Below are 10,000 nucleotides of genomic sequence, written 5' to 3'. Positions count from 1 at the left end.
TATCAAACACTGTTTGATTTCTACGATTTGCGATCAGCGACTCTTTGAGCAGCAAAAGTTCTATCTTAGAACGTCGCAAATGACAAGGAAATATTTGCCTACAATCGCTTGCGATGGTCCTGGGAGGTAACGTTCCAGCGATTGTCGTAAGGGGGGTTTTCAGCCGAGAATCGGCGCGATAGTCGTGTAGTTTGAGCCAGGCTTAAGACGCTTTGGAAGAAAAAAGCATCAGCTAAATGTAATGATATGGGACATTGTAGCGAAAGGGAGTGGAGTTGCCCAGCTGGGACTCAAACCCAGACCTTCAGAGGCTCTTTGGTGTAGTGGTCAGAGCCCCAGTTTACTACCCCAGAAGGTCTGGGTTCGAGTCCCAGCTGGGCAACTCTACTCTCCTTCGCTACAGACATACATACAAATGTATAGAAGCCCTTCTGATCTGTACCCAACCTGGGGTGAGTTTCTCAAAAGGGAAGTTGTTAGCCTGTTAGCAACTTCGGTAGTTGTCAATGGGAAAATGCATTGAAAGCAACGAAGTAGCTAATGTAGTAAGCAACTTCCCTTTTGAGAAACTCACCCCTGGCCTCAATTACCGGTAAATACTTGTACCGCAGTGGGAATGTGAATGTTGTTGTTCGCCTCTGCGAAACAATCACTTTAAACCCTAGGATTCCTAGTTGTGATTGTCATCTTTGAGCTGAGGGGGTAGTGGAGGTTGGGCAGGTAGAGGAGGTTTGTGGGGGGGCAGCTGATGACAAACCTTAGAATGGTGACATTCCAGTGAGGGGCCTGTTTCAGGATTCTATAGTAACATTAACAGAGATCTGTGGACAATGCTGTGGCAGTGCTTTTTCAGGGTTAGGGTATCAGCAAGCAATCAACATTTCAGGTACTGGATCCAGGTTTAAGATATTTATGCCCTGCATTCCTCAGTCATGCCACTATGCATTGTCTGCCAGTTATTTGGCGAAATTCCCAACAAAAAGAGACCTTATCCTCCAACACACGACGCCTCCACTTTGTTCTCTTTCAACATTAAAATGTACTGCAAAGCCCACCATCCTATTGTCTAAAATAGTATGTTTTATTGTTGTTGTACCGTGGATATTGTACCAACACCTTTTACAAGACATTTTATTTGAATCTCTAAACCATATATTTTACAGGAAAACCTTTATCACAAAATAATTGTTAATAATAAATAAGCACAATTGAGGAACATAATATACATAATACTGTACATCATACCACAAAGAAAAAAAACAATCTGGACAGATACGTATGTCTCTCTCCACTGGTAAAGGACGGGAAATAAACATTATGTAAAAACAGCGTCCTCGACAACAACAACAACAGTATTATCTTCAATGGCATCCACACGATCGGACCACCATGTTTCTGTATTTCTTCAAAATGACATTCGAGTTGTCGTCGAAGTACAGCACGGATATGGCGTTGAGCTTGGTTGGTGCGCAACACGGCTTTGGCACGTTGTCTGGAAACATCAGGTGGACCTTTGGAGAACGAGAATGGAAAACAACATGGAGCTGAGCGCTATGATTACCTGGATAATATTTACAGCAGTGGTTCCCAAACTGGGGGCCGGGACCCCTTGGGGGTTAGCGGAGTTACTGAAGGGGGTGGAGGTACTCAAGGGGGATTCCCGAACTAAAGGGACATTGCGTAAAAATGGGAAATCCACAGAGTAAAAGCTAACATAATTCTATGATTTGGTTAGTATAAGTATTCACTTGTTTGGCTACTACTCCTGTGGATTTAGAAAATATTCCTAAATCCAAAAGGGGTCCCCGCTGAAAAAGTTTGGGAAGCACTGATCTACAGCATCTTCTAAAATGACACGTCCCTAAAAATGGCCTCCCCCGAACACAGTCATGCAGAAAGAAGCGAGAGGCTCAGACTCAACAGTTTGACATTACAATGACACGGGGCTGGCCACTTGTGGCCCTCAGACTACGCAGCCTGAGCCCCAGGGGCTGGACTGGTGGAGAAATAGGGCCCGGGCACTTGGCTTAAAGGGGCCCCCTCATAATTAGGGGCACAAAACTGACTCACCGGTGCGTCCCGCACCCTTGTGGGCCCCTATTTTCAGAAACTATTTACATAAAACTTTTTTAAAAAATAACATTTCTGAAAATAGGGGCCCACAAGGATGCGGGGCCCACCGGGAAATGCCCGCTATGCCAGATGGCCAGTCCAGTCCAGCCCTGCTGAGCCCTGTTATTACCCCTTTGTAATATTTATAATATCTTCTAAAATGACACGGCTGGCAGCTCTGAGCGCTGGCTGCTACACACTTACCAGGGTCTGCACAATGGCGTGGTTGGTGGCATTCATGTGTGCGTTCAGGGGAAAAGAGCACTCCCCGTCGCAGTAGAAAGCAGCATAGCCCTCTGGAGCGATAATCCAGTCCTGCAGGGAGAGAGGGAGAGAGAGAGAGAGAGAGAGAGAGAGAGAGAGAGAGAGGAAGAGAGAGAGAGAGAGAGAGAGAGAGGGGAAGAGATAGAGGAAGAAAGAGAGAGAGCGAAAGAAAGAGAGAGAGAGAGAGAGAGAGAGAAAGAAAGAAAGAGAGAGAGCGAAAGAGGGAGGATGAGAGAGAGAGAGACAAAGAGAGACAGAGTGAGAGGCAGACCCCCAGGGAGTAAACACAAAATGTCTCAGCGTCAGAGTGTCATCCAAGAACATGCCAGTTTTATTATCCAAGACATCGGCGAGGCTGGTGATAAAGGGGCTTATGCAGGGGCATTATGTGCTTATCCGGGGCATTAGTGTCTTACCTGCCATCCCAGGTCTCTGAAGCTGACGTACAGCTCATGTTTCTTGCAGGCTTGTTTCTGTTCGCTGGTGTTTTGATCTTGCGTGACAGAAAGAAAACAGAAAGCTGATTAAAATCTTAATTTCATCCGCATATTTAGCCCGGCCGCGTTCGTTCACTTGGCCGGAGCCTCTTTAATGCTCCCCCTGAGGCTCTGGGGCATCTCCGGAGAGCCATTGGACACAGCGTAGGGCTACAACGGTATGCCTGGAATATATACTGCATATACTGAATGGAAACCTCATTATAGCGGCTGCTGCCTCCACTTCTCCCCACTCGGATGGCCTTGTACACACACACGCACACACACACACACACACATGCGCGCGCACACACACGCACGCACATACGCACGCACACACACGCACACGCACGCGCACACACACACAAACAGACACACACACACACGCATGCACACACACACACACGCACGCACGCACGCACATACGCACACACACACACACACACACACGCACACATGCATTCTCACACACAAACGCACACACACACACACACTTATACCACTTACACACTACAGTAGCTGTGAACACATACCACAACCAAACCACATGCAGCCTAACCACTTGTTCACTGCACAGCAGACCTTTTAGTTTCTTTTATTAATTTACCGCAGTGCGGAGTTAGGCATGGGGGTGAGGAGGGGGGTGGAGGGGTGAGGGTGAGGGGGTATGGGTAGTAGGAAGGAACCGTAAATAACCAAGCACTGGTTAAATAAAACATGACTGCTCCCTTACAGCATTCGGTGTACATTATACTGTACTGTAGTGAGTGACATAGTATAACCAAAGGCTACCGTTTGGCCTCTTACAGCGGATAAATTATACAATACAATGGAAACGAGCCTGTCACGTAATGTAAAGCATGGAGGAATGGGAAGATTTAGTACCAGTTGTGAAATGACAAAATCTGATCTTGTTAAAAACAAAAACACAGTGCTGTACTTGACAGTAGCGTCTTAGTGTAGATGGGGTCGTTGGTGGGCCTGTTCACTTTTTGATGAAAATACTCCACTGCATCATAACCACATTGGTATGACAGTACAGAGAGCGCAGCACTATGGCTCTCTGTAATGTCATAGCAATGTTGTTATGATGTAGTTAAGCATTTTCAGCAAGTGGAATAGGGTCGCCGGCGACCCCTGCTGCAGTAAGAGGCTACATAACAGATTAAGACAGCCATTACCATTTTGGTGACAGATAACTTAACATAGGCTCTGCGCTAAGGGTTTTTAAAACAATGGCATTCATATGATAATGCTATGCAATGTCTGTTTGGTACTTTTTTATTTTACTAAAAGCAAATAAGTCATATAAGTGTTTCATATACAGTAAGTGCTGTGGCCAGGGTGGGGTTTATTTTTTCCCTGCCTTGTTCGTCATAAAGTAGGGGTTGAACCAAAGACTTATCGGACACTTTCATTACTCCCAAGCAACTTGCTTCAACCTTTGACTTTTCATTGTGGAGCATGTGCTACTGAGGGATCGGGAAGCCAGCCACGGCTCTAAATTAACACCAGCCACCACCCAAATGCAGGTGAAAATTCAATATGGCTGCCAGAAAAGAAAGCTTACTAGCCACTCCAACTAGTGTATGTTTGGCTTGGACGATTAAAATCCACTAGCCAAATTTGGCAAGTGATGAAAAAAGTTCATTTACGTATATAGCACTGAAGCCAGCCATATAATTCTGGCGGCACTCTGCTGAACTTCCAGTCAAGAAAAGACAGAGGGAATGCACATCTCATCCGGTGACTAGCCAGCGACACTCAAAACCTGCCTGTGGCAAGTGGATTGGCTCTAAGTAGGCATCCCACTGCTTCAAGTCGTAACTGAGGGAAAGGCTGAAAACCAGCACTTTGTAGTCTAGTATAAGAAAAAAAAACACACAACAGGATGTCCTCAGGGCAGGCCAAACAAAGCGGGCAGAAGGAAGCGAACGAAGCCGGTAAAAAACACGAGCGCTGCGGTGGCTATCATCATCGCGATGCTCCAGGAGGAGACTGCAGATGACAAACTACCGGTTGACGTCAGCAAGTTGCTCCCTGAAGAGCCTGGGCCCGGTTACTCTCAGGACCCTGTGATGTGCTCAAGCGTTTTGGCTCGACTACTCACTTAGCTACATCATTCAGACCTCCGACGGGCCTTAAGGGTTCCTGCTAACGCTGCTTTGACTTTGAGGAGAGCAGAATCTACAGTACAGTAACAGATCGCTCAGCAGTGGTGGAACAATTGCACACAGGGCCCCAGGGCTAAAACAAACTGATAGGGCCCCTGACACAACTTGCCATGGTCACAATAGGACTCACACCAACAATACAGGAGGGCCCTGGGGCCATGGGCAAATGCCCTGTTTGCCAAGCCCATAGCTTCACCCCTGGTACTCAGCTAACACAGTGTGAGCGTAGGAGGACCTCGAGGACCTCCGCTCCGCTTGCCTGTCTGTGTCTGTCTGTCCCATGCAGATGTCTCAGCGTGACACAGTCCATAACGGTTGACCAGAAAAGTAACAACTTGCTCCAGGCAGAAGGTTGTCTGCACTCAGCTTGGCGATTTGCAAAGGCTCTACTTCCCCGTTCCCCGGTTCCCTCACTCACTGAAGGCCCACTGTTTTCGCACTCGCTCGTGGAACGATTTAACGCATTTCGCTATTACTCATGTAGAGTGATTGCCATGCGGTATCTAATGGACAAGGATTTCATTAAGGTAAAACGTTAAACCTTGAAGGTTTCAGTAAGGCAGGCGGGCCTGAACGTCCTTACACATGTGCAGAACTGCCTCCTGTGATGGCGGGCGGATCTTGGCAGTCGCTGCATCCCTCAGTAGACATAACATCCTGAATCGCTAAGTGTAATAGGGGGAGCCGTACTTTAATAAAAAATCAAGCTGTCAGACGTGTTCCCAACCTCAATGCTTTTCATTACGGGCCTTCATCAATTATCAGTGACAGCTAGGAGTCCTGCTGTACTGCTATACAGTAACTGTGAGGTCCACTGAAGGGTGTTACTTACAGTAGTAGTGGGCCAGGGCCGGATTAACGCACAGGCTAGATATGGCTGCAGCCTAGGGCCCCCCCACCTGCCAGGGCGCCCTTGATTGGCCAAAAGTGAAAATTGCAGAATTGTGGCAAGGTGCGATATTGAAAAAAAATCATTGTTGGTAGGCATGTTATCCTTCATTCCTAGCTTGCAATTACGACACTGTCAATGTAAATTTGTTGCAAAATTGTTGCAACCTGTAGCCTAGGGGCCCCAGGCCATGTTAACCCAGCCCTGGTAGTGTCGGCCGGGAGAGAGAGAGCGCTTCCTGATGACTTACTTACCTCCATTTTTGGGTGTCTGCGAGGCTTTCTGTTGCGAGCGTGTTTTATTCCGATTGTTATTCTTCCTCTTTCCTCCCGTGGCTCTGACAGACCGCAGCAGGACCTCGCTGGCTTTGAAAAACGCCACGAGAAACGGCTGCTTAGACTGCGGGCCACTTCTTCCAATGATGCCTGCAGACTTCAGATTGATACTCCTTCCTGCAAAACAAAAAAGAGATTTTTTTTTGCATTGTATGAAAAGTATGTTTTAGGGCTCACCTATCCTCCAGACAGCAGTGCTGTCGTCTGTCTTTGACATGGGGATCACTTGACGCCAATACACCATCTATTGGGTGTGTTCAGTGCAGACATTTATATAATTGAAGGTGTGACTTCATTTGAAATGATCTCACATCCTCATGTTTCCCCAGAAATATAACTCTTGGGAAAATATTTGCAGTGATCTTTCAAAAAGGGCTTCCAGATTTCTAGACTTTCAGACAGTTGGGACAGCAGCCATCCAGCCAGATAGACAGACAGGCAGACTTCCAGCTACAGACAGCTATATCGATAGGTTGTTTAATTGGTTGTGAATGTATTCAGGGCCGTAACGAGACATTTTCAAATACAGAGGTCAAATACTGCTTGCTGTGCATACTGTACATTTTGAATGCTTCAAACACTTCATGTAACGGACATGAAAATTTAGTCAAACTCTTACGTTTGTTTTTGTTAATCACTGCCTTGAGGATAAATGGGGGTGGCATGTACAGCCTGAATTTATCATTGTTGATCATATATCGATTTTCATCATAGATAAATGTTACATTACTGAAAAAAATACAGAGGACATGACCTCTGTGTCCTCAATGGTAGTTACGGCCATGCAGACAGCTATATCGATAGGTTGTTTAATTGCTTGTGAATGTATTATTTTCTGGGAATAGCATGTGGCAGTGGACTTGCAACATTTGACCTCAGTGCAATTAAATCATTTCCTTGCTAGCAGCTAGCATAAAAAGACATGGGCTGAGCTGGAGCACTCCGGTGGGAGCCGTTTTCACCAATATCACAGTAACGATCTACAAATATTGAGATTAGATTTTAAGCCTCAATTCCTGTAAATCTCATTATGTTTCATTTGCAGAAAAGTCATGAGGGTCTCATTGGCGTAATGCAAACACATCATTATGTATCTCATCGAGGGGCGAAAACGATTATTAAACAAGCAAATTAGGCTGACAAGTGGACAGCAAAAATATTTTTATGTCCTCAAGAAAGTTGTTGGATTTTTTTCATTGAGGAGATGAAATCGCTATGTAAACTTAATTAGAGTCGCTATGTATTTGAAACTGAAGTAGAAAATTAAAATATTGTGCCAAACTTTAAGTGGTTTTTGAGTAAAGAAAGCCCTTGTCACAAAAAATATATATTGGCCTATCGTTCTTGGTGTGGATATTTTGAGGGTTCAGACAAGATGCAGTAGTGATTGTGTAGTGTGACATTAGGCTACAAAGGACCATTTCAGCCATTCTCAACACGGAGCTCTTTTGCCTTAAGCTATAGACTTGTCAGTAGCAAGTCAACACGTATACAGTAGAGTAGGAGAGTAGATCTGAGGCACTCAAGGCCATTACACGTTTCGGTCTTATTAAAAAGTGTGCAACTATTGAATTCCACGAGTTATGTGATCCAATCACATAACTGGCATTGCACCATTTGACTCAACATTTGACACATACGCGGTAATAACAACAACAAACACTGCATGAAATATACATATGCACAATACATAATGAAGATATGGGTGAGGCATAAATGCAATTGACGGTATCAACTATACATGTTCATTATGTATTGTGTATCTGTATATTTCATGCAGTGCATGTTGTTGTTATTACGTGTCAACATTGTGTCATTTTGTGTCAAAGGGTGTAATGCCACCTGTGTTGAACACTTTTTAAGTAAGTCCTGGACAAGGTCGTACATGATCGAAACGCATCGGCTTGATGTCTCGTACAAAAGAATAAAGGACTTTTAAATATACTTTAGAGTGCCTGAGATCTACTATATCACTCTCAAGATTTGCTGTCTTGGACACTGATGAAGCTTTTTATGTGATTATACTCCACAGACGCAACTTTCCTCTCTCTCTCTTTCTCTTTCTCTCTCTCTCTCTCTCTCTCTCTCTCTCTCTCTCTCTCTCTCTCTCTCTCTCTCTCTCTCTCTGGCCTACAGCATTTCAATGTAACCATCCTTTACCCTTGAGCTATTGTGGTCAGCTGCTCTCAAACTGAATCTAACAGAGCAATTTTCTGCTCCATTTCACTCTTGATCAGTGAGAATGAGACGTCTTTGCTTGTGAAAAAAGATTGTGTCTTTTTCGTGTCACCTTAGACACACAGACCACTTCAAGTGATTGATGTGATAGAATTGCTTCTATAAAGAGCTGATCTGGGGAATGGTTACATGTAACAATGCCTGTTCTTTTTTCTCCTTTTCTATTGCTTTCCAGTCCCCAAATGGGTGTGCTTGTCTACTTGTTGAATGTGCTGTAAATCAAAAATGATCTTTAAGGGACCGTGGCCACAGAGAGAGGGAGCTACCACATCACTTGGGGCTGGAAATAGCTCCTAACGGCAGTTCAGGCCAGTAGGATACAATGCTTATTACCACCGGATTTGAAATGAGATTTTGCGGTTAATTTGGGAAAGAAAGAATGACATTTTTTAGCGTGTTCTTTGTTTCTGTATGTGTAAAGACCATGTGCAGTTCAACAGTGTGCTGCCCAAATAGCATGACTGAGCCTGGTTTTATAAAACAGGCTTCTTCTTACACGCTCCCTTTATTCATGAATTATAAATGTTGAAACAAAAAAAACAAAAATGAAAGTTCAAAGGAACATGTTATTCTGTCTACAAGGGTAGTGATGACATATTTTCCCATCTGTTCTGATTTGTGTGTTTTAGCACCATACTAAGAGAGGGAAAAATGTATTTCTATCTATGCGCTGATTTTCATCTGTGGACAGACTCCCATTCTTCCTATCACGTTGTACACAGATGCCATGCCACCCTGTAATAACAGTTTCTATCCTTTGAAAAAAACAAAAAACCCAGTGTGACCACATCTTCCTTGTACTGGTTCCAAATGAAAATTCAGCCTCAGTGTTTGTTATAGGAGATGAACAAGAGCGTACGGTACACAATGGCGCACGCTGTTTGGATTGCCCCCTCATGACTCACCAGAAAATAGCTGCCTTTTAGTCATCATTACATGCTGGTTGTTGTTGGTGGTTATTTCTTAAAACAAAAGGCATGGGGCTCATCACGATTCAAAGAGGGGAGGGCTGGACTGGCCATCGGGCATAGCGGGCATTTCCCGGTGGGCCGTGCACCCTCGTGGGCCCCTATTTTCACAAATGTAAAAAAATATACAGTATATATATATTTCTGAAAATAGGGGCCCACGAGGGTGCGGGGCCCACCGGTGAGTCAGTTCTACGCCGGTTATTATGAGGGGCCCCTTTAAGCCAAAAGTGCCCGGGCCCTATTTCTCCCCCAGTCCAGTCCTGAAAAGGCGGACCAGGCCAAATGCACAATGTGAAAAGCATTTTCATGGATGAGTCCAATATTTCTTTCCTGAGGTCTCGTGCGATGGGTAAATACAAACAGTACCAATGACTGCTCCACATTTTACTTTCGTTATGGGAACACGCTAAGCCCTTTCGTGATCCCATCTTTGAGGTTTATGGTGTGAGCACAAAGCCAAAAGGTCAATACTTTTTTACTTTTAAAAAAATATAAATTTTTTATGGGCTTTTTCGTCTTTATTTTAGACAGGACAGAGTGA

At 44.7% G+C, this 10,000-nt stretch overlaps 1 protein-coding gene across 1 annotated transcript in view; it reads right to left on the bottom strand.

The window, feature by feature from the left end:
• Positions 1-1,084: 1,084 nt before the first annotated feature.
• The window catches only part of bmp5 (bone morphogenetic protein 5), a 29,313-nt gene continuing 20,397 nt past the window's right edge, over positions 1,085-10,000 (bottom strand). The window contains exons 4-7 of the mRNA XM_063191024.1: positions 6,170-6,367; positions 2,793-2,869; positions 2,317-2,427; positions 1,085-1,511 (exon numbers count right to left, since the gene is read on the bottom strand). Coding sequence (XP_063047094.1) covers positions 1,362-1,511; positions 2,317-2,427; positions 2,793-2,869; positions 6,170-6,367 — 536 coding nt within the window. The 3' untranslated portion in view covers positions 1,085-1,361. The remainder of the gene's footprint in view (positions 1,512-2,316; positions 2,428-2,792; positions 2,870-6,169; positions 6,368-10,000) is intronic.

This window comes from Engraulis encrasicolus, chromosome 24, assembly GCF_034702125.1.
Source record: "Engraulis encrasicolus isolate BLACKSEA-1 chromosome 24, IST_EnEncr_1.0, whole genome shotgun sequence".
Classification (NCBI taxonomy): domain Eukaryota; kingdom Metazoa; phylum Chordata; class Actinopteri; order Clupeiformes; family Engraulidae; genus Engraulis; species Engraulis encrasicolus.
This window is presented reverse-complemented; position numbering and strand designations above follow the sequence as displayed.